General features: G+C 43.5%; 2 protein-coding genes across 3 annotated transcripts in view; one reads left to right on the forward strand and one right to left on the reverse strand.

Annotated features, from left to right (window-relative positions):
* Nucleotides 1-486: 486 nt before the first annotated feature.
* Nucleotides 487-8,387, reverse strand: rwdd (RWD domain containing 4). The gene is made up of 8 exons (XM_030723239.1): nucleotides 8,211-8,387; nucleotides 7,599-7,679; nucleotides 6,874-6,983; nucleotides 4,782-4,932; nucleotides 4,460-4,568; nucleotides 1,019-1,068; nucleotides 888-890; nucleotides 487-792 (listed from the first exon to the last, which is right to left on the reverse strand). The coding sequence occupies exons 1-8, from the start codon at nucleotides 8,232-8,234 to the stop codon at nucleotides 760-762; spliced, it is 561 nt and encodes a 186-aa protein (XP_030579099.1). The 5' UTR covers nucleotides 8,235-8,387; the 3' UTR covers nucleotides 487-759.
* A 10,393-nt stretch (nucleotides 8,388-18,780) lies between these two features.
* Nucleotides 18,781-23,105, forward strand: part of adam19a (ADAM metallopeptidase domain 19a) — an 89,609-nt gene continuing 85,284 nt past the window's right edge. For both annotated transcript variants that reach the window (XM_030723204.1, XM_030723205.1), the window contains exon 1: nucleotides 18,781-18,969. In XM_030723204.1, coding sequence (XP_030579064.1) covers nucleotides 18,840-18,969 — 130 coding nt within the window. In that variant the 5' untranslated portion in view covers nucleotides 18,781-18,839. The remainder of the gene's footprint in view (nucleotides 18,970-23,105) is intronic.

A 23,105-nucleotide genomic window follows, 5' to 3' on the forward strand; every position in this document is an offset into this window, starting at 1 on the left:
TAAGGCAACACTTTGCCAAAACTTGATGAACTGCAGTACTCATCACTGAGCATTGCAGTTCATCAGTCACTGAACCAACTCTGAATGACCTTCTGAGACCAGCAGTAGATAAAATTGACTTTATTTCTATATAAAAACTTTTGGCTTTACAATTCAAAGGAACATTTATCAAAATAGGAAAATGCTGAAAAATGTAACAAATTTCTTTCACTAAGTCACATGGTACCACAGAGTCACAGCAGCAGGACACTTCCATTCAGACCCACGATGCAACAGGAGCAGCTCAGAGGTGCAGCAGGGACCATAAACCCTGACAGAGGAGCGAGCAGGACACCAGCTGTGTGTGTGTGTGTGTGTGTGTCGTCTCACACCTAATCATGGCCAAAGGTTTTGGCAGTGCGAAGTTTGTCTTTCATGCACTTTGCTGTTTCAGTTTTTTAAACACCTGTTTCTATGATACAGTGAAGAACAGTCACAAGGATTTCATAAGTTTCAAAAACATTTATTGGCAAATTAAAATTCACTCTTGGCAGTGGGGCTACTACTAAAACATTTGGCCATGACTGCACTGGCAGTGGGAAACACAGCAAAGCCTTCTGGTCAGCTTCAGCCTCCAGTCACAGTCTAAATGGGGTTGTGTGTGTCCAGTTTCACAGCCCGCTCTGGTTCTCACTGTGGAAGCAGTCATGTTGAGTGGAGCATGTAGCTGGGCTTGGATTCAAAGGCATCTAGATGACATCAGGACACGCTGCTCGAGGCCTAGTCATCCTCTTTCCCTCCGGTTTTACTAAGCTGCAGCAGGGATGGAAAAAAAATCAAACAGTCAGACACGTCTGGGTGCTGAAAATGTGCAAAAAATGTTTTTAACGTCGCCATCTGGCACTTACATGCTGGTGTTGGCCGAGCAGCACAGACCAGGGAAAGAAGACAAAACGGGAAAGGTTCATCATAACAGCGCAGGGCATTCTGAAAGGATCACGTGCACCATCTAGTGGTAAAAGGGATGAACAACACCTACCTTAATTACATCAACCCAGTTCCAGCCTCTGGGCAGCTCCCCCCGGTGATCTGGAAGCAAAAATTAGATTTGCACTGTTAAAAAAAAAACCACCACAGACTCAAACAAACAGAGAGAGTGAATTATTACAAAGATAAACAACCTCTTCCTACCATAAACAGCCAGTTAAAGCACGACTGCGACTATAACACGTACGACTTTTACAGAACGAAGGCAACTAAACGCACAGGCGCTCTCCTAATGTTGTGTTTTGTGAACTGTGCAGAACTGAATTCATTCACTGCTCAGAGTTTAAACAGCACTCATGCTTCACCCGGACCGTTGTGGACACCAGCTTTTTTTTGTATGATGTCAACAACTTGGGAGTTGTTGTTCTGAAATCATGAATGCACAGTAACGAGGCTTTGGTGACATACTGAACAAGAACTCATTGAATGCAATGCACTTGAGCACTTTTTTCTTAAATACTAAACTATCCTCAGACCTCAGCCAATCAAACACAGCTAAAGTAATCCCTTCAGTCATACTGAAACGGTTCAGTTTATTACAGTTTCAAACAGACTCCAGTTAAATGTGAGTGTTTGATATCATAAACTGCAGTTTTTGTTCTTTCTGCACCTGCTGCGTTCCCCACAGACTGTGCACAGAGATGGAGGCAGTTTCACAGCAGCCACTCTGGCTCCTAAATGCTTCCACTTTGCAATAATACCACTCGCAGCAGATCTATGAATATCTAAGAGGAAATAAATCTCAGAGAGAGGCAGAGATTAGCTGTTCTGGTTAACGACCACTGTTACGGCCCTGCTCATCACCAGAGGGAGGACACTGAGCTGTGTGCTGCAGGACTCTGACCATGTTATTTACCCACTGAGTTTTCACACATCATCATACTCGCTTATGTTCCTCCATCCATCAACCCCACCACACTAACACCATCCACTCTGTTACAGACAGCACCCGAGTGCACTCACTGCCATTTAGGGTGACTTGGACACCATATTAACCACCTTCACCAGAGAGAGGAGAATCACTCTGCTTTATGCAATATTAAAAATGCATCCAGCTCCCCCCAGCTATGTCCCTCTAACCAAGAGGCAGCCTGTGCCCACTACGACAGTAAAGAGGTCAGGGGAGCGTTTTTGAGGCACTTCAGGGCTGCTTTAAGGTGACTGGCAGCTACTTAATGAGCTGCAGGATATGGACACGGATGGACTCACAGAATTAATTAGACCACATAAAAGAAGCATAGTGAAGAGAAACCCATCCTGGACCAGCTCCGTCACATGGTCAGGCCACTGAAGGACCCTCTCCAGTTCACCCAGTGAGTGGTGAGGAAGAGTAGCCATCTGTAACTTAATGTGGCACAGACACAGGCACTGGCTGTGTGTGGATGATTGGTGCTCACAGTGACAGTGAACTGGACTTCACAACTGTTGCTCTGATTTGGCTCTATATAAACAATATAGAACTGAATTGTACAGTATACATCTTTAATGACTTTCAAAGAATTAGGTGCACAGGTTCAAATCTACCACTGGCAGCAAAACAGTCCCAGACCGTGATGCTAACACCACCGTGCTTGACAGTTAATGCAATGTTCTCAGGTTTGAAAGCCTCACATTTACTCCTCCAAACAAAGCTCCTGTCATTGTGGCATCATGGCTCAATCTTTGTCTCGTCTGGCAATGAAACATTTCTCCAGAACACATTTGGCTCGTCCATGTAGGCAGCTGCAAATTTCAGTGGAGCTTGAAGGTGTTGATTTTGGAGCATGGGCTGTTTTTCTTTGTTGGCACCCTCTCAGTTCAGGGCGATGTAAAGCTCGCTTCACTGTGGACAGTGAGGCTGGTGTTCCAGCAGCTTCCAGTTCATTGGTGGTCCTGACTGTTAGAGTGGTATTATTGTAGGGTCTTTACCTTACAATATAAAGCACCTTAGGGGGACTCCTGTTGTGATTAGGCGCTATATAAATATAATTTAACTTAACATTCAAATAACGTATATTTATATACGACTGTTTGAACTGATGATCTTGGAATCTACAGCTGTTTAGAAATGGCTCCAACTTGTGTAAATCTACAATTCTCCTTCTCAGATCCTCGCTGAGTTCCCTGGACTGTCACTGTGTTCTGAGTATTGGTCAGTCCAATAAGTGCTGTCCATCTTAGTCCATTCTGCCAAATTTTTACTGCAGTAACTCAGAATGGTGCTGGAGTCTGTGTGGTCCCACGTGTTAGTCTGTATTCCTGACAGCACTGCTCTTAATGAGGCAGTGGATGGTGTCCTCCCAGATGTGGGCGAGGGCCTCGCTGAGCTCCTGGACAGTCTGAGGTTCAATCTGGCAGCCTCAGATGGTCCGAAACATAATGTCCCAGAGGTCTTCTATCGGAACGAGTGTGGGGGCCACAGTCCTGGACAGCACACCTCACAGCAGCCTTTACGAATGGGAAATCTCCACCAGCAATCAGCCGGTCCTGCTGAATGAGTGCCTGAACATGTATGCCTAGAGAGGGGGCGATTGTATTGTAAGATGTTGCCATGTGCTCGGGGGGTAGCAGTGTCCTTTGTCAGGTGACTTCCTGCTCTGTGGCACAGTTTTCTGCTCAAACCAATCAGCAGTAGCCTATCAGAAAGGCTTCAGCACTAGACAGTCCCACATCGGCGACTGCAATAACAATAGTTCAGTTCAGTTCAATTCATTAATACCAAGTAAATTCTCATGCATTAAGAAATGATGATGTTGAGATTCCACAGTGGGGCGACACTGACCAATGAGGGACATCGCAGCAGCTACGTCCATCTTCATTAAGTGTCTACGGCTTTTCTATCAACATGTTTCCATCAGCTTTGCTCGCAGTGCTTTTATTTTAATGTTATTAATCTCAGAGCCACAGTGACGGAGGTTAGTCATAATGTAGATGGAATTTTTTTTTTTCCCACGTTTCCCCTTGAAATTCTTCTGAGATAAAAAGAAACTAAATCATTAATTCATCTATGTGAATACTTTCTGAGTCATACTCCTCAGCCCTAACTTTAACCATCGCTGGGCGAATGAACACCAGCTTTTAAAAAGGAGCCTTCTGTTACTTTCAAACCATCTACAGGGACAGAAATGCTGCTGAGAGACTCGGACTGTTATTCCATGTGTCACACAGCATTATGGAAAGGATTCCTATGGAGACAGGCGTGTGTCTGTGACATGAAGTCTCTGAAATCTGCCAGGAAGCAAGTTGTTCTACACTGATGTTCAGAAAGAAGTCCAAACATCAGTGAGCATTCGATCCATCTCCAGGAGGAGCCGCAGGTGTGGCTCACTGTTATCCAAATTAAAACCAGCACTTTTTTTTTTTTTAAGAATAATTTCATAGACTCTGGCACAGTTTCAATAACATAATAATTAATATGAGCTGGTGCTCACAGACTGGAGAGGGTGTCATGTACCTGTTTTGCTGATCATCCTTCTTTTCTGGGCTTTAGTCAGCTGCTCCTTCTTTTCCTTCTTTTTGGCTACTGAGGAGGGCGCCGTCACCTCACTGATTGCTGTTACCGTCTGCACAACAACAACAACAACAACAACAAACAGTTTGCTTTTCTTCTCTCCAAACCTGACGACTGCAGCCAATCAGCAACCAAATATTAAATTATGAGCAAAGCGTCACATGCAGCGCTAAAAAAAACAACAACAGGAGGACCATCAGTATCTGGTCTCATTTCCACTTTTTATCAGCTACTCTTTATTATGGTAATGATGGGGAGCACTGACCACAGCCGTCACTACAGACTTGTGGTTCTCCATAAGGGCCTCCTGGTTCTCCTTCGCCCACTCAAACAGAGTGTACATCATTGCAGTTCCCAGGTTAGCCTCCACCTGCTCCTCCAACTTTGTCAGGATCAGCTGCTTCGTCTCTGCTGAGCTGTTTACAAAGCAAGAAGATAGAAACTAATGATTTATCTGCTGGTTATGCAGACATATTTTGCTATGAAATGACAGGAATATCTATCAAAAATCCATACTGTAAATACTATTACAGCACTGTGCAGACGTCTTGACCAACCCTCTTTTTATATAGTGTTTCAAAGGAGCCAGACTATCAGTGGTGCTGAGCAACAGTTCTCCAGCTTTCTGAAGGTCTCTCAAAGTTTTTCTTTGGCTGCTTTTCACTCATTTTCAGTCCACTCCTCATACCTGACCATGTTCAGAGGTCTCTTTTTTATTGTTTACTAAGCCACTTTACTCATGCACCCTAATTCAAGGGATGGACCAGTTATGTGACCACACACAGCAGACAATTTAGCAAAAAACTATTTTAAATTGTATCTTTAGGCACTTTGCTACTCACGGCCTGTTGCAAAAACACATCATTTGTTCACATTTTTTGAGTTGAAAAAAATACTAAAGATAAAACAGGCATAAAAAAGCTTTTTTTGCATCAGCAAGGTGATTCCCAAAGAGCCGGTAGCCCCAAACCTGGCATGTCTCAGCATGGTGTGCAGTGTGTCCTTAAAGAAATCAAGTGGAGAACAAAAAAAGAAGCGTGAGGCCTAAAAAAGTGTCTACAGCAGGTGAACAGTATCTAAAAGTGGTGAGACCTGACACAGGACCTGAGAGGTGCAACTGGACCTTCAGCTCTGCTGTTTGCTGAGGCCTCATCAGAAATGGTCTCAGTGGAAGGGCGGCTGCCAGGAAGCCATTGTTAAGAAAGGGAAACAGGGAGGAAAGGCTGAGGTCTGCCACATTACACAAGAACTGGACTGAAAATAGGTGGCAGCAGGTCTGATGGAGGGATGACTCCAAATATGAAACTTGTGGTTTAAATTGTCATCAATATGCATGGAGGGGGTCAGCAGAGAGCTCCAACATTAAGTGCATACAGCATCTCTATTGGTGCTGGATTTCAGGTGATGGTGTTGGTGATCTTGTTAAAATTGATGGAATTATGAACACAGCATTGGCAGATTTGAAGCAGTGTGGCATCATCTAAACAGAGGACAGAAGAAAAGGCAGCAACAGCCAAAGAAGAGCTTTGACTGTCCTTCAAGAAGCCTGGAGAACTGTTCCTGAAGAGTCGAAATGACAGGAAGATGCCATCAGAAGCTCATGTGTTGGTATTTGGGCAGAATTAAATACAGCACCATGCCCCTCTTTACTTTATATTGAAGTAAGTGCCCCTTAAGATGACTTCTCTCTTTTTTTTTCAAATCATCACGTGTTTATTTTATGAAAATAAACAGCTTCCTCTTTTAAAAGGTCACATTTGAAGGTTTGGATGAGGAGTGAATTATTTCACCGCAGTTCGAGCCGTCCATGTGACAGATTTTTTATATTTAATTTGTATTATTATTTATACATTATTCATTTAAAATATGGGGGGGTCACCATAGTGGGTAGCCCCTCATGTTTGATTTGGCAGATTTTTTTTACACTGGATGCCCTTTCTGACACAACCCCAAAGGGATCTGTGTCTCTTCCTGGGATCAAACCAAGATCCACCATACATACACACATAAGTTGTGCTGACTGTCACAAAAAAAGTATCAATTTGTTTCTATGAACTTGATTTCATCTGTTTCTGTGACTACAGCACATTTAGACACCAGACTGCGTGTGTGTCACAACACGCTTGGATCCCGTCATCACACCGGCTCTGTCACACTTATCTGGTAACCTTGGTCTCCACCCCAAACAAAGAAGAAGGCTTTTCTACAGGACACATTAAGTTCCATTTCCTGCATTCAAATACAGGTACAACAAACCGCAGCTGTAATGTGTTTACTACAGTTGTAAAGTCATTCATTAAAAAGCAAAGATGTTTCAGTTCAACACAAACTGGGGGAGCGCTGTACTTGCAACTCACATCCTATTGTTGAAAAAAGCTTCAAGGGAGATCTGCGGAGCCGTTTCTGGGTATGTCTCAGGCCACGTGATGTCCAAAATGAAAGCTTTGCTGTCTTCGAGGTCTCCGACCTGTTGTGGAATCAAAAGAACAGGAAGTTACTACCACTGAATTATTACGTTTAAGGTTCAATCCAATTTTATTTATACAGCACCAAATCAAAATAACAGTCGCCTCAAGGTAAAGACCCTACAATAATACAGAGAAAACCCAACAGTCAAAATAACCTCTATAAGCAGCACTTGGTGACAGTGTGAAGGAAAAAGTCCCTTTTAACAGGAAGAAACCTCCAGCAGAACCAGGCTCAGGGAGGGGCAGTCATCTGCTGTGACCAGGTGGGGGGTGAGGAGAGAGAGACAGGACAAAAGACATGCTATGGAAGAGAGCCAGAGATTGATAATAACTAATGAGTAAATGCAGAGTGGGGTATAAACAGAGTAAATAGAGGTGAGTGAAGGGAGGGTTCAGGGTCACCTGATCCAGCCCTATCAGCTTCATCAAAAAGGAAAATTTTAAGTCTAATCTTACAAATAGAGAGGGTGTCTGTCTCCAAGCTGGTTCCACAGAAGAGGGCCTGAGAGCTGAGGGAGGGTTAAAGCCAAATATCCTAGATTTCTTGTTGTGATTGCATCTCCACATCATTGAAACTGGATGATATAAAAACACAGTACAGAGGACACACTCACCCTGAACTGGAAAGAGACTGGACTGATCTCCTTGAAACATTCATCCCCCTCATAGATGGAGCGAAGAGCTTCCAGCTCCATCTGGGATCACAAGACAAGGGAAGTAACAGGAAGGACATGGGAATTTAAACAGCTCAGCCGCACCACACAGCTTGAGCAGCAGACAGCAGCATAATCTGTTAGCTTAGCAAAGGCTTGCGGGACAGAAGTGTGTCACAGGGCCTCTAATCTCGTTTTAGATTTAATCTTAAAGGCAATAAATCCACCACATACTACAGTATAAGGCAGCCGGAAAACATCTGTGCTGTAGTGGTATAAAGATGCTGCTGCTGGACGCTAACAAACACACGTCACATGCACTGCAGTTACACAACTTTCACTCTGTAGACTTTGAATGGAGAGCAGCGTAACAGTGTCACCGCTGCGAACAACGCCTCAACGAAGGGTCAACACGCTTGACAACGTGTCCGGTCAGCGAAGCAGAGCTCATTTATACCGAATAAAAGCAGACATGCGGCCCCGCTGCTGTCTGAGGGACGGCAACACGCCGACGCTACAGTCCAGCAGGTAGCAGCTAGCCGCTAGCTAACAGCGGCTAGCGCCGGCTCATACCTCCTGATCCTCGTTGGCTGTCATGCTGTTCTTCTTTATGTGAACCACACTCTCTCTACCCGGAGCTGCGAGCTTACAACCAAGACGCTTTAAAAGCCCATTTCTATTATTAAAACTTCTCCGGCTCAGACGCTCCCAATGCTGCGATCATGACACACGCATGCGCAATACACACAGCCCACGTGACCTTAGAATTAACTTTCAAACAGTCATTTTTGGTCATTTTTAAAGCAAAAATGCCCCAAAAAAGTTTCTGCGAAGACCTTCATCATCATTTTATCCTATTTTTGATATGATCGTAAATACAAATGTTCACGAACAGGATGAACAGAAATGAATGAGCAGAAATGGGTGGGGTGGGGGTGGGGGGGGGGGGGGGTGGGGTCTGATAATGTTTGATTCCAGTAAACACATCAACAAACAATGATAATTTTATTTCTAAATATAAGCTGAAAGTAAGTACTCATGTAGCCACTCCCCATTTAATATTAGATATATCTGATAAACATGCCTGAGATTTAGACTGTGAACTGAATCATGTTCTGATGGTTGCGGATTAGGCAAAAAGACTAATTTCCATGTATGAGCCCTACAGACTGTTGGAACATCTGCAAAGTGAAGAGCTCAAAATAGACAAAGATTTCTTGTCTGTCTTTCATTTTCCATAAATAGGGATTGCATTTATATTAGTCATGTATTCAGTGGATTGCGGAACCCCGCAAGGGACACGGGGAGACAAAAAAACATGGGAGAAAAAAAAAGTGCCACTTTTTTTTTCTCCCATGTTTTTTTTTTTCCTCCCCATGTCCCTTGCGGGGTTCCGTAGTGGATTCCCTTCACTTTGTGAACAATAAAGATCTATGTGCAGTTATAAAATGAGAAAAGCAATAAGGCAAACAGTGTATTAAACTACAAAATCAATCAAAATGTGTTCCAGGTTCATCTGATTTAAAGAGCCAATAAAGAGATAAAAGGTCCATTACTTCATAATTAATTTATATCTTTTTTTTTATACTTAATTCAGTACTTAATACTTATACTTTGATACTTAATTCTTTCTTACATTGCTGTCTGGTACCCATAAACCAGGGTAAGCTCTTTGTATGGCACTAGTTCAGGGACTTCGGTGTTTGTTTTATACATCCATCCTCATTTTGCAGTATCTCTGTTTCTGTTGCTGAAAAGCTCCCATAACAATGAAATTACTTCCCCCAAGCTTCATTATTAGCAGGTAGAGTACCAGGAGCACTTGGTGTTTCCCAGACTCAGTGATTGGAGTTCTACCCACAGAGGCCATTTATTTATGTATTCATTAGCATACAACAGAATCTAAGTGCTCTTTGTGAGGTTTTGAAATCAAGTTCGGAACACTCTGAGTGAGATGTTGTGTCTTTAACTTTGACTGGCTTCTTATTTCTTGCTTCAGTATAAAGGTCTGGTTGACAGAGTGCTGTGGAAATCTCTGTCAATGTGATCAATGAGTTCTGAACAATGGCTTTTAATTCAATTCAATTCAACTTTATTTATATTGTGCCAAATCACAACAAACAGTCACCTCAAGGTGGTTCATATTGTAAGGTAAAGACCATAAAATAATTACAAAGAAAATCGAACAGTCCTTTGCAGCTAAGACAGCTTCAGCTATTCTGGGAAGGCTTTCCACAGGTTTAGGAGTGTTTATGGGAATTTTCTTCCAGAAGCACATTTGTGGGGTCACACACTGATGTTGGAGAGAAGGCCTGGCTCACACTTTCTGCTCTAATTCATCACAAAGGTGTTCTATCAGGTTGAGGTCACGACTCTGTGCAGGCCAGTCAAGTTCTTCCACACCAAACTCACTCATCCATGTCTTTATGGAGCTGCTTTGTGCACTGGTGTTCAGTCATGTTGGAACAGGAAGGGGCCATCCCCAAAATGTTCCCATAAAGTTGGGAGCATGAAATCATCCAGAATGTCTTGGTATGCTGAAGCTTTAAGAGTTCCTTTCACTGGAACTGAGGGGCCGAGCCCAACTCCTGAAAAACACCCCCACACCATAACCCCCCCCTCCACCAAACTTTACTCTTGGCACAATGCTCATCACTCCAGAGAACACATCTCCACTGCTCTAGAGTCCAGTGGCGGGGTGGTTTACACCACTGCATCAAACTGTTCTTGAGCTAATCTGAAGGCCACGTGAAGTTTGGAGGTCTGTAGTGACTGACTCTGTAGAAAGTTGGTGACCTCTGTGCACTATGACCCTCAGCATCCACTGACCCCATTTTGAGTTTACACGGCCTGCCACTTCATGACTGAGTTGCTGTCATTCCCAGTTGTGGAATATTTAATAGCGAGGAAATTTCCTATCACAGTACCAAGCTGGAATTCCCTGAGCTCCTGAGAGCGACCCATTCTTTCACTGATGTTTGTAGAAGCAGTCTGCATGCTCAGGTGCTTGGTTTATACACCTGTGGCTGTGGAAGGGACTGGAACACCTGAACTCAGTGATGTGGATGGTAAGTGAAGACTTTTGGCAGTATAGCATGTGAGCCAATATAAGCTGATTTATCATACTGACAGTCTGAGCAGCTTTTGCCATAACCATATTGCATTTTCTTCAAAGCCAATGAAAGTGGCAGTTAAATACAGTGAGCTGCTCTGCTTTACTGACAGAGAGATTTCAAAGATCTATCAGTCAGCGGGTTTTGTTCATCTCTCTAAAATAATGAACTGTTTTTATCTGCTCAAAGTGCACTCCTCCAACACTCAGTGATGCCCCAATACAAATACTTAGTATTAAACAGGATTATTGTACACCAGGAGACGAACACAAGGCCATTATCTCTTCACTGTTCTTAATTAACTTATCCACTCTGCAAAAGATTTGTGGCCTATAGGGCAAATTCTAAATTGGCTGAGGGAGGCATGCTTCCTCTTGCGATGTGATAATTCAAATAAACATCTCTCACCAGGAAAGCTCAGAATAACTCTGTGTTTCTGTGCTCTGCAGCAAAGGAAGGAGTCAGTAGGGGAGCTTTGTTCTTGTATTTTAGCAGCAGAGAGGTAAACTTTAGGCAGACTTTCTGTCATCTGGGAATCCAGCTAAGCTCTGTTTGATAAAACTGGGCCTGCGCTGTGAGTCAGAATCCCCAGACAAGTCTGCTAATAACATTAGAGGAGAGGCAGGATACGTTTGGCTGTATCTTACACACTCAGGATCTCAGCCACACATTCCTGCTGCCAACAGCAGCTGAAAGATGGCATGATTGTAAAAAAAAATGCAGTGATATTGATATTGGATATAGCATGCCCGATTCCTATTGACTGGAAGCAAGAGAAAGGCAGCGATCAGTAAGTAAAAGATGACACAGGAACAACATCTGCAAAGCTTTGTTGAATCAGGCAGCCCACCTCGTGTGTGCAGGAGCTGCAGCCACTGCAACATGAGGTCGTCATGTTGCAGAGAAGACATTTTCCAGATGAGCTCGAACATGTGATGTGTGTTTAGGATCTTGGGCTTGTTTGATTTTTCACAAGAATCAGAAGGGGAAGGACATGAAGAAGGGTAAAGAAAAAACAACAAACACACACATCCCTCACATGCCCATGCTGACCCACAGTGGGTAGCTGTGGGTGAACTGTGGGGCTGTGTGGGCAGGGCAAAACCACTTATCCCACATGAGCTCCAGCAGTATTTATATCCGCATTTCTACTTGTTACATTTTTCCAAACAGACTGGTTACTTCAGGTTTAACACATCTGAGGGGAGTCAGTGTTTCACATCACTGCTCAGCTCCAAACAAACTGATCTCAGCCTAAATGGAGGAACAATAACACAGAAAAGACCATCCTATCAGTCTGTCCTCCATCCCTCCATCCTATCAGTCTGTCTTCCATCATTCCATCTTATCACTCCATCCTATCAGTCTGTCTTCCATCACTCCATCCTATCAGTCTGTCCTCCATCACTCCATCCTGTCAGTCTGTCCTCCATCCTATCAGTCTGTCCTCCATCCTATCAGTCTGTCCTCCATCACTCCATCCTATCATTCTGTCCTCCATCCCTCCATCTTATCACTCCATCCTATCAGTCTGTCCTCATCACTCCATCCTATCATTCTGTCCTCCATCCCTCCATCTTATCACCCCATCCTATCAGTCTGTCCTCCATCGCTCCATCCCATCAGTCTGCCCTCCATCCCTCCATCCTGTCAGTCTGTCCTCCATCCCTCCATCCTGTCAGACTGTCTTCCATCACTCCATCCTATCAGTCCTCCATCACTCCATCCTGTCAGTCTGTCCTCCATCACTCATCCTATCAGTCTGTTCTCCATCCTGTCATTCTGTCCTCCATCACCCCATCCTGTCAGTCTGTCCTCCATCCCTCCATCCTGTTAATCTGTCCTCCATCACTCCATCCTGTCAGTCTGTCCTCCATACTATCAGTCTGTCCTCCATCACTCCATCTTATCACTCCATCCTATCAGTCTGTCCTCCATCCCTCCATCTTATCACCCCATCCTATCAGTCTGTCCTCATCACTCCTTCCTATCAGTCTGTCTTCCATCACTCCATCTTATCACTCCATCCTATCAGTCTGTCTTCCATCACTCCATCCTATCATTCTGTCCTCCATCCCTCCATCTTATCACCCCATCCTATCAGTCTGTCCTCCATCACTCCATCCCATCAGTCTGCCCTCCATCCCTCCATCCTGTCAGACTGTCTTCCATCACTCCATCCTATCAGTCCTCCATCACTCCATCCTTTCAGTCTGTCCTCCATCACTCATCCTATCAGTCTGTTCTCCATCCCGTCATTCTGTCCTCCATCACCCCATCCTGTCAGTCTGTCCTCCATCCCTCCATCCTGTTAATCTGTCCTCCATCACTCCATCCTGTCAGTCTGTCCTCCATACTATCAGTCTGTCCTCCATCACTCCATCTTATCACTCCATCCTATCAGTCTGTCCTCCATCCCTCCATCTTATCACCCCATCCTATCAGTCTGTCCTCCATCACTCCATCCTATCAGTCTGTGCTCCATCACTCCATCCTATCAGTCTGCCCTTCATCCCTCCATCCTGTCAGTCTGTCCTCCATCCCTCCATCCTGTCAGACTGTCTTCCATCACTCCATCCTATCAGTCCTCCATCACTCCATCCTGTCAGTCTGTCCTCCATCACTCATCCTATCAGTCTGTTCTCCATCCTGTCAGTCTGTCCTCCATCCCTCCATCCTGTTAGTCTGTCCTCCATCACTCCATCCTGTCAGTCTGTCCTCTATCCTGTCAGTCTGTCCTCCATACTATCAGTCTGTCCTCCATCACTCCATCCTGTCAGTCTGTCCTCCATCACTCCATCCAGTCAGTCTGTCGTCCATCCTGTCAGTCTGTCCTCCATCACTCCATCCTATCAGTCTGTCCTCCATCACTCCATCCTGTCAGTCTGTCCTCCATCACTCCATCCTGTCAGTATGTCCTCCATCACTCCATCCTGTCAGTATGTCCTCCATCACTCCATCCTGTCAGTCTGTCCTCCATCCCATCAGTCTGTCCTCCATCCTATCAGTCTGTCCTCCATCACCTGGTTTATTGCATACAGAGATCTGGGAGATGCAGAAACATCATTTATGCATCATTTATAGCGCCCTTCTCAGGGGATAAAGTGGGCCAGATTGATCTAGAGCTACGTTGTTGGTGCAGATGTTTAGAAGTTGTGGTTGCGGTACTTCAGCATCTCACCGGTGCTGCAGATGTGTCATGGTCCAGGGGCCTTTTGCCTGATGTTTTGTGTTTTTGGGGTTTTGAAGTTGTGTTATTGTTAAATTCCTTCAGTGTGTCTCATAGTTTGCTTCTGCTTTAGAGTCTCCATCTTTGTAGTTCTCTGCTCAGTTTGTTCGTAGTTCTGGTGATTCTGAGTTTTGTGTACATTCAGAGATGTCAGGATGGTTTCTTCATAGTTACAGTCTCAGGTTTTGTTGCATGTTATTTGTATTCCCCGTTCCTCTGTGTTCTCTGTACCAGGTCTGCATCTCTGTTGTGTTCAGTCATTTCCTGTGGTATTTTGTTTCCTTTTGTTAGTCACATTCTGTTCACCTGTGTCCTGTTTTCTCAGCTGTGTCCTTTCTCCATCGTTCCCTCATGGTTGTGCGTGTTCCTCATTGCCGTGTTTCCAGTTTGGACCTGTCCAACTCTGTGTCTATTTTTTCAGTAAAATAGCAAAAAAAGCTGAGTTTTAATTTGAAGTTTGTGTCTGGATTCCTGCATCTGGGTCCACACTGCACAGCGACAAGAACAGGAGCATAAAGGGGGGTAATGTGTTGTGGCAGCTAATTTCAAATACCACTTTTTCTATCAGCTCAACAAATATCAGCAAACACACAAACTGTTTGTGTGTAGTTTGTCACACAAGTGTGCCTGTGAACTGAAGGTGCAGCTGCTGTGTTTCCAGAATGAGAGAGAAATTCACTCAGAGATGGAGAAAGATGGAGAAAGAGGAAGGATAGATTTGAAGGTAAGGACTGCTCAGGGACCTCTGATAACCTGGAAGTTTACAGCTTTCATTTATTAAATATGATGCTGGATCTGTAGATGAGGTGAAGTTATGATTTTTCATATTGTATAAACGTCCTGAAAAAAAACTGAGTTATCCTGACTTTGTGTTATTCAAATGCTGCAGTTTAGTGCAGGATATACAGGTTAGTTTGCAGTACTGTGTGGTGAGTTTACAGCAAAGCTCTGCGTTGCAGCAGCTGTGGTGTTCAGGGTTACATCAGTGCAGCAGAGATAAGTTTGAATTCAAGCTGATGATGATGCTGAGAATCATTCACAGTGTAGGGATGGGATCAGACAGCTCATGAAACATCTGCTTCCATCTGGTTAAACTCAGTTGTGTGAATCTGCACAGCTCAGCTGATCACAGCTGCACAATAGATATGACTGAGCTGTGATTCTTTCCCCCACTCTGAGCCACTACACCCGATCTCTCCGCCTGCCCACTCCCACTCTAACTCCTGACTGTACTCATTTTTCTGTTTAAAAAAAAATAAAGCTGTTTTTTTTTTATTCCCTTTCTCTGCTCGTGTCCTACATAACAGCTTCATGCCGAGTGCATTCATTAGAATTTGACTGTAGATTGTAATAATAGGTTTAGTCTCATGGTCTCTTATTATTTTATTACTATATTAATAATGCACAAGGTTCAGTTAGATTTGCACAAAAATAGAAACATCATTCAAAGAGTTCCTTTTATTTTCTTTCTCTGAGGACATTTCAGAGCCTGGAGCCAGAGGTCTGAGTCCCATTACATCTGCCATGACTAACAAAGCATTTCATAAAGCCAACATCAGACAGACCAAACCGTGTGGCGTCAGTGTGATGGTCTGGGTCTGCTTTGCTGACTTTCCTGGAGAACCTGGAACCATGAATTCTGCTGCCTACCAGAAAATCCTGAAGGAGAAGGTCCAGGGATCTGTCTGTGCCCTGAAGCTTAGGATCTGAAACACAGCCGCAAGTCCACAAAACACAACAACAAGTCCACAAAACACAGCAGCAAGTGCACAAAACACAGCAGCAAGTGCACCTCTGAAAGTCTCAAACCAAAACTGAAGAGAAAAAAAAGGGTTTTGAAGCATCCTAATCAAAGTCCAGACTGAAAACACGATTCTTTGTCATAACCATAAACAGGTCATTCATGCCTGAAAATCCTCCAATGTGTCTGAATTCAAACAATTCTGCAGAGTTGACCAACATCACAGTGATGTGAGACTTCCTGACGGTGATGAGGTTCAGAGGTCACACAGAGGTATGTTTGGATAACTTTTTTTCCCCCTCCTTAATAAATGAAATCATCATTTAAAAACAGCATTTTGTCTTTACTCTGATAAGCTTTGTCTAAAAATGAAAATTGCAACACGCAAGTGTGACAAATAAAAAAATAAATCAGGAAGGGGACAAATACTTTTTCATGGCACTGTAAATACTTCCATAGGTTACACACTGTGTGGAGGTTTGGGGAAACAAATAGAAACCAAGCACAGTTTATAAACTATAAAGCTATGAAAATTATAAATAGAGGCGGTCATTGTGAACCAGCTACAGAACTATTTATTGAACTAATAATGCCTTAAAGTAAAAGCACATTGGGAATGTAGAAAGCTGAAAACAATCCATCTCCAAACTGATCAAAGGTTGTTTATAATAAAAAATGATATTTTTATTATAGAAATTTGATTAAAAAAAAAACAAACTCCGTAAACAAATAAAAAAGTTGTATGTTTACTGCTTATGAAATATTTGTTTTTGTCATCTTGCCATTACTTTTTTCTTTAGTCTGTTTTTGATGATAAAATCGAGATTTCTAATGTTTGTAGAAATGATGCTAATATTCTAAAGTAGAGATTCCCACAGTGTGCACCCCCTGGTGGGCCGCGATGGTACTGCAGGGGGCCGCAGTAACAACAGAAATTCAGGTTGAAATGACTCACAAGCATGCGTAGTAACATATTTATATAAATGTATTAAGTCATATAAAAAAGTGAATTGAAACTGGTAATAGGAGGTGGTTAGTTTGTGATATTAATCATTACTCTGACATAAATTTAAAGCTCTTGTTTGGAGGTCTGGCAGGTGGGACTTTGGGAATGTCTGATCCAAAGTTTCAGCCTTCACTTTCCACTCAGTGTTTTTACCATTTAATTATATTCTCTCGTTATTTATTTCATGAAAAACTGCCATGGTCATGATTAGAGTAGTCTGGATTATTAGACTTACATCAGCATAAACACAGCATGCTTCCATCTTGTTTATTGTGCATTAATGCTAACGATGACTTGTGGAAAGTCTGCCAAGTTTTGTTTCTCATGAGCTTAGATTAATAAGTTGAGTGAACGATGACACTCAAAGATCATAAACATCTAAAACATAATGAAATAAACCAGACATTTTAGTGGAGCCAATTAGAAATCAGCAAAACAAGATGGTATATGAATGAGAGAAGATGAATCAGTTCAACTCAACTCACTTCATGTATAATATTTTACAGTGTAAGTGATCAGCTGCTCATATGAACAAAATAAATCTGACGTAAGATTAATTATGTTAACAGCCTGAGATAAAAACCACTAATATTTAGTTTGTGCTGCTTTAAGTCAGATTTTAGTTTTTAGAATATATAAACCAGGCAGAATTTTGTTAAACAAATATTTTAGAACTTAAACATTTGGCAGATTTGATCCTTTTTTGTGGATCCTCGGAATTTAAAGGCGGTTAACAGGAAAAACCCATTAATTGAATCCACGCCTTGTTTTCTGACACACTGGACCGAGTGAAGTTAAACAGTAACAATGTAACCAGATCACGGCTTTAGCTTCAAAATAAAAGTCTGCAGCTCATATGGAATTCAAAAATGTTTTAACCCCCCCCCCCCCCCCCCCCCCCCCCCCACACACACACACACACACACACACACACCAGCTGTTTAGTGCAGTGATTCCCAGAGTGGCAGTAATAACGGAAATGCAGTTTGAAAGGGGGGAGCAGCAGCTGTGGGCTGCAGGTTGAGGCCAGGAAGCATGGCTGGATGCTCACATGGAGACTGGGTGAGTGAACAGAGAGCATGCTGGGACAGTCTTCATGTCTGAAGGACTCAGATCCTCTGTGTGTGTTCACAGAAGCTTCTTCTTGTACTGAGAAAGAAATCAGTTTGGCAGAAAAGAAAAAGAGGCTGAAAACTCGTAGAAATAATGTCTTTGCTGTGTTAGTGCAGGGTGTGGGAGATGCTCGGTTACCTCTGCGGGCCAGGGGACAGCGAGCAGTGTGAGAACCGTGGCACCTCTGAGGTGGAGGGATTTCCTCCTCCAGGAGAGAGTCCCCTGAAGCAGAGAGAGGGGTGCTGGGGGACAACAATGATCCAAGGCTTAATCAGTTTGAGCTGCTGGCTCGGATGAAGCAGCTCCAGCTGGACTGCATATTTATGCAGTTTATTTCTTTATGTCAGATGAGAATTGTACCATAGAAGAAGAAAACAGCAACAGGACTGTGACTGCTTTATCTCTTAATAAATCATCCAAACACAGCTGTGTAGCACATGTTTCAGTGTGTTCAGCTCTGGGCCGTTGGATGCAGCTGCACCGAGAACTGTTATTCCTGCTGTTGTATTATTATTATTAATATTACTGCAGTTATTACTTATCAGGTGATCGTGATGTGAAAAAGCCTCCTAACCCTCTGAGGTCACCCTGACCCTGTCACCTTAGTGGAGAAAGGCAACACTAACTTTTTTCCTTTAATGTGAATGTTTTTGTCGTGCATCACTTAGAATGATTATTATCTTTGTTTCATTGTTGCCAAGGCATCTTGTAATCACCCAGAGTCCACAAATGAGGACTTAACCTGAGTGTAAAGAAATAACAGTGAACTCTGTTTATTCCCATATCTGAGCCTTTCCCCCACGGTGAACGGTACACGGTAATGATGTGAGGGCTGATCGTTCCTCTGCTCCGGGTTTCGGTCTCGGTTTTACTTTGGTGGTTCGGACAGGAAGTGTTCACTGTGCTCTGAGTATTTGACGCTCGGCTGAGTGTGAGAGGGAGGCAGAGTTGAAGAAGAGCGAGGAAAGAGAGGACGGCGGCAGCACCGAGGGTCACAGGGATGTACAGCAAACACAGGCAGAAAAATGCGCACACATCGCCGGCACCGTGCGGACGTGTGCTCGCTCTGCTGTGCGTCCTGGTGCTGAGCGGCGCGGCGGGCGCAGCCAGCGGACACGCCGGAGACCGAGGTAAAGAACCGGGCTGCAAAACTTCTTGTGGCTCCTACCAGTTGCTGCTGAGCCGCTGAAGCGGATCAGACACTCTCTGTCAGGGGGTTTAGTTAAAGCGGGAGACACGAGCACCGAGGTCCACTTAAAAAACAGCCTAATTTAGTGCTTCGCTGTTACACACGGAGAGCACATGACCTACGAGCATCCCAGCCAGAGTCAGCGGCTCTCCCGCTGCCCCCCTCCTCCTCCTCTGAGGGTCTGGGTGGCCGCTGTGAACGCATTCTTCAAGTTCACATTACTGAGGGGTGGTTCTTGAATCTGAGAGCACAGCTGGTTCGGAAACGAGCGGCCAGATGTGCTCAGGAGTCTCACTGTGAGCAGGAGGGTTCAACGGTGACATTTCCCGAGTCTCGCCTCCGGAGGGTACCGCGGCGAGCGGCTTCATCCGCGCCGGCTCGGACAAGCGTGCTGAGCGTGTTTGAATTCAGTGATGGCTTTAAAAGGGAACCCACACATGTGCGAGCCATCAAGGATGAGGCCGCTCCATAAAAGGCAGGGTTCAGCGCGGAGGCGGGCGGAGCAGACGGCTCCCACCGCGGCTCCACGGGGGGAGTCCGAGTCTTTGCTCACAGCGGCTGGAACGATAATACTAATACTGCCACTAATAGTAGTAATTAAAATAAAATGATTAGTGATGCAACAACGCGTATAATTATATAGAATGACAAATGTTATAATGCAACGTGTTTTCCAGGCAGATTATAAAGAGTTACTGCTGTCTCAGAGGCTTCACTGACCTCTCCACCCGTGTCAAAAGTGTCCAGTTTGCAGCCAGTTCCTGATCAGTTTATTCAGTCTGTCGGTGTCTCCACCTGTGATGCTGCCTCCTCAGCAGAGCACAGCAAAGGAATCATTTAACTGCACATGCTGAAGGTTTTATAGCAAACACAGTCTGCTCCTCCTCTTTTGGCTGGGTTTTAGTTTTAAACCTTCTTAGTTTAGTTCTTGACTTAGAGTCTGTTCTTGGTTACAGTTTACCCTGATCCATGTTTGGTCTTGTTGTAAAGTCTGGTTTGTGTCATGTTGAGTCACTTCCTGTTGTCAGTCTGGTCTTTTGTGCATTGTGTGCAGTTTTGCCTCCCTTGTCTCATTCGTTTGACTCATTCACCTCTAGAGTAGCCACGTTTTTTTATGTTTAGTTTATTTCCTGCGTTATGCCAATAATAAAAGCCGTGTTTTGAGTTTCCTGCATTTAAGTCCACATCCTGCTTGCCTCACCACCTCCTCATGACACACCTAGGAAAGCCCAGGTGCCCCTCCACCGCATCAACATCAGTGGTTTTTGTTTCACCACAGATTATTCAGCTATGACAGATCAAAAATGAGCTTCAGGCTGAAGAACATGTAAAGTGGTCACACTGCTTACAGCTCTCCTCCCTGGATGTGTCTCCTCTCTTTCATTCATGCCTGTGGGATAGTTTCCCATTTTCTAACTTTGTCCTTCACTTATTCTCTGCTGAGTTTTGAATTCCATCATTTTTCACTGAGTTCGTGTCAGAGTTACAGACACATCTGACAGCTCAGGTGGAGCGCTGGATTCATCCAGAGGAGACCTGCTTTATTACAAACTGCTCCCCCTTATGAAGCTGAAATCTGTGTTACAGTGAGCAGCAACACAAAACTTTATTTGCACTGAGCACTCGCTGCCTTAAAGTTACACAGAATCTGTGCCACATGCATGAATGTGCATATCAGCAGTGTAGGTATTTATTAAAGTCAGCATTATCTACTGTAAGATTCAGACATTAATGTTAGACTCTTCCCTCTGAGTCCCATTATTTGTTGCCGACATGTCACAGATCAGAAAGAAGAGAAACAAACTGCATGAAGATGATTTGTGCTGCTGCAGAGCTGAAAGTCTGCACTCCTGTTCATTATGGACTGATTTCTGACTGAAGATCTTAAACACTGCAAATTCGTCGGCTCACTTCAACATCTTGATTGCCTGCATGTGTCGTGTCCTGTGGCTCCTCTGTGGGCTCTGAAAGGGAAACTCTTACAAATACATATATAACTGCAAAGATACCCACAGGTCAGATTTACTGCCCCAGAGCAAAACCCTCGTATGGCCTTAAAAAGCTGCTGTCAGGATTTAATGAAGAGGCGCGGTGTGGAGGAGGTATTTTAATGGCTGGCCTTATTGCAATTGCATTCATGAGAGTTTTGGTTTTTAGGGGAGGCTGTAGCTCAGGAGGTAGAGTCAGCTATTAATTGGAAGGTTGGTGGTTTGATCCCTGCATGCTAAAAGGATCCTTGGGCAAGATACTGATAAACTTGATGCGTCCATCAGAGTGTGATGCAGAAAGATGTGCTTGTATGAATGTGTGTGAATGCAGAGATGTTGTATGAAGTGCTTTGAGTGCTCAAGTAAAGTAGAAAAGCACTTTATAAGAGCCAGCACATTTACTATTACACAGCACTTTGGAACGAGAATATTTAAATGAATTATAGAAACTGATTTACTGGGTTTGAAGCACACAGTTTAACGCTGTAAAGCATTAATGATAAAAAGCACATCTTATTTTAGTTGTGGGAATTGTGATAGTCAGAGAGTTCATGTATGTGTGTAACTGTGACAGGTGGATGGCTCAGAGCTGTGAGCTAAAGCTTCGGCTCTGTCCTCATGCTGCAGATTTACTGCTTCTCTTCAATAATACAATGATTTTACTGAAAATGAACCGAACCCCTGCAGATTAATGTGAACATTATCTGCAGGCTGTGCAGAAACGACTGGTGCTTATCTACTGCTTTTCTACTCCAACTCACTCAAAGTGCTTTCTTACTACAAGCCTCATTCACACAAGAACCCTTTTCTATACCTAAATGATTTTAACCTAAAACACTCACAGTCTGATGGATGCATCAGGGGTTAGGTTTCAGGGCAACTTGGGGTTCGTTATCTGCCCAAGGATACCCCAACAGACAGACCGGAGACGTTACTGAGACAGTGAGCTCAGGTGGAGCGAAAGGAAACGTTTTTCTAGCGTCCAAAGCAGTAGAGCTTTTTACTGTAACCACCTTAAAACCTTTACTGGGAAACAGCTGGAGGTCCTTCATCAACCACCTGATCAGCAACATGAAGAACAGAGAACTTTGTAGCTGCTCCATCCACCTCCGTCTGCTTTTCACACAGAGAAAAATCTACTTTCTATGTCAGTGATACCTGCAGCAAGCAGGGCTGAGTCTAAAGGGAGGTGTGGGGTGGACTAGAACATATTTATTTCAAGGCTTCAGTATTTAGACTAATATCATATAAATAAATTATATTAATTCAATTCTAAATTAAAAGTACCCCCAGGCCAATAAAAGCTCTGAGCCACTGACCATGTGCTGTTAACGCTGGACACTGAATTATTATTAACATTAATTATTAACATTAGTTATTAACATTAATTATTAACACTATCACGGCATCTGTTTTCTGCAGCAGCAAAGGTTGCATCAAAGAGGAGGACAAACCTCAGAGCGCTGATACACTCGCTGTTCTTCATTGCAGCCACCACATGCTCACAGTAACACACACACACACGAACACACGCTAAATCTACATCATCTGGGAGATGCAACACAGACAGAGCTTGTTTCTTTTTGCTTCATACTAATGTAAGAAAGCATTCAGAGAGGACAGAGTAAAGTCAATTTAATTTTATGGCCTATTTTAAGTTGTATGTGTACCTCATTTATTTTTGCCTTCTAAAAAAAATCATATTTTCACATGGCACATTCTTTAACTATCAAAACATTGGTTTCCATTTAGGAAATTGCAGTGAGCAGTTCATTTAGACCTGTGCTTTTCTCTTTTGAAGATTTATTATTTCTCATTAATAAGACAAAAGGTCATTTGTCATAGGTAGATTTCAGGTTTATATGGAATAACTGGAATAATTTGGAATAATTTAGCTCTCTGGATAAATCATAGGCTTCCCTGCAGCCTCAGTCCTCTGGACCACACAGAGTCCTCAGCATTTTCTATCAGAAGAGCTCACCTGTATTTCTAAAACAGTGACTCTTCTTCAGCCTCCTCTCGTTTATCTGAAATGCCACGTGCGTTTCAGATAGAAACAAATGCGTGAAACCTGCACTTATACAATATC

The sequence above is a fragment of the Archocentrus centrarchus genome, unplaced genomic scaffold (genome assembly GCF_007364275.1).
Source record: "Archocentrus centrarchus isolate MPI-CPG fArcCen1 unplaced genomic scaffold, fArcCen1 scaffold_24_ctg1, whole genome shotgun sequence".
NCBI classification, from domain to species: Eukaryota; Metazoa; Chordata; class Actinopteri; order Cichliformes; family Cichlidae; genus Archocentrus; species Archocentrus centrarchus.

Coding starts and splice junctions, on each gene's coding strand:
- rwdd (XM_030723239.1), bottom strand. CDS start 8,234: ATGACAGCCAACGAGGATCAGGAG. Junction 6,984..7,598: donor CAGTCTCTTTCCAGTTCAGG/GTGAGTGTGTCC, acceptor ATTCCACAACAG/GTCGGAGACCTCGAAGACAG. Junction 1,069..4,459: donor AAGGATGATCAGCAAAACAG/GTACATGACACC, acceptor TTTTGCTTCCAG/ATCACCGGGGGGAGCTGCCC.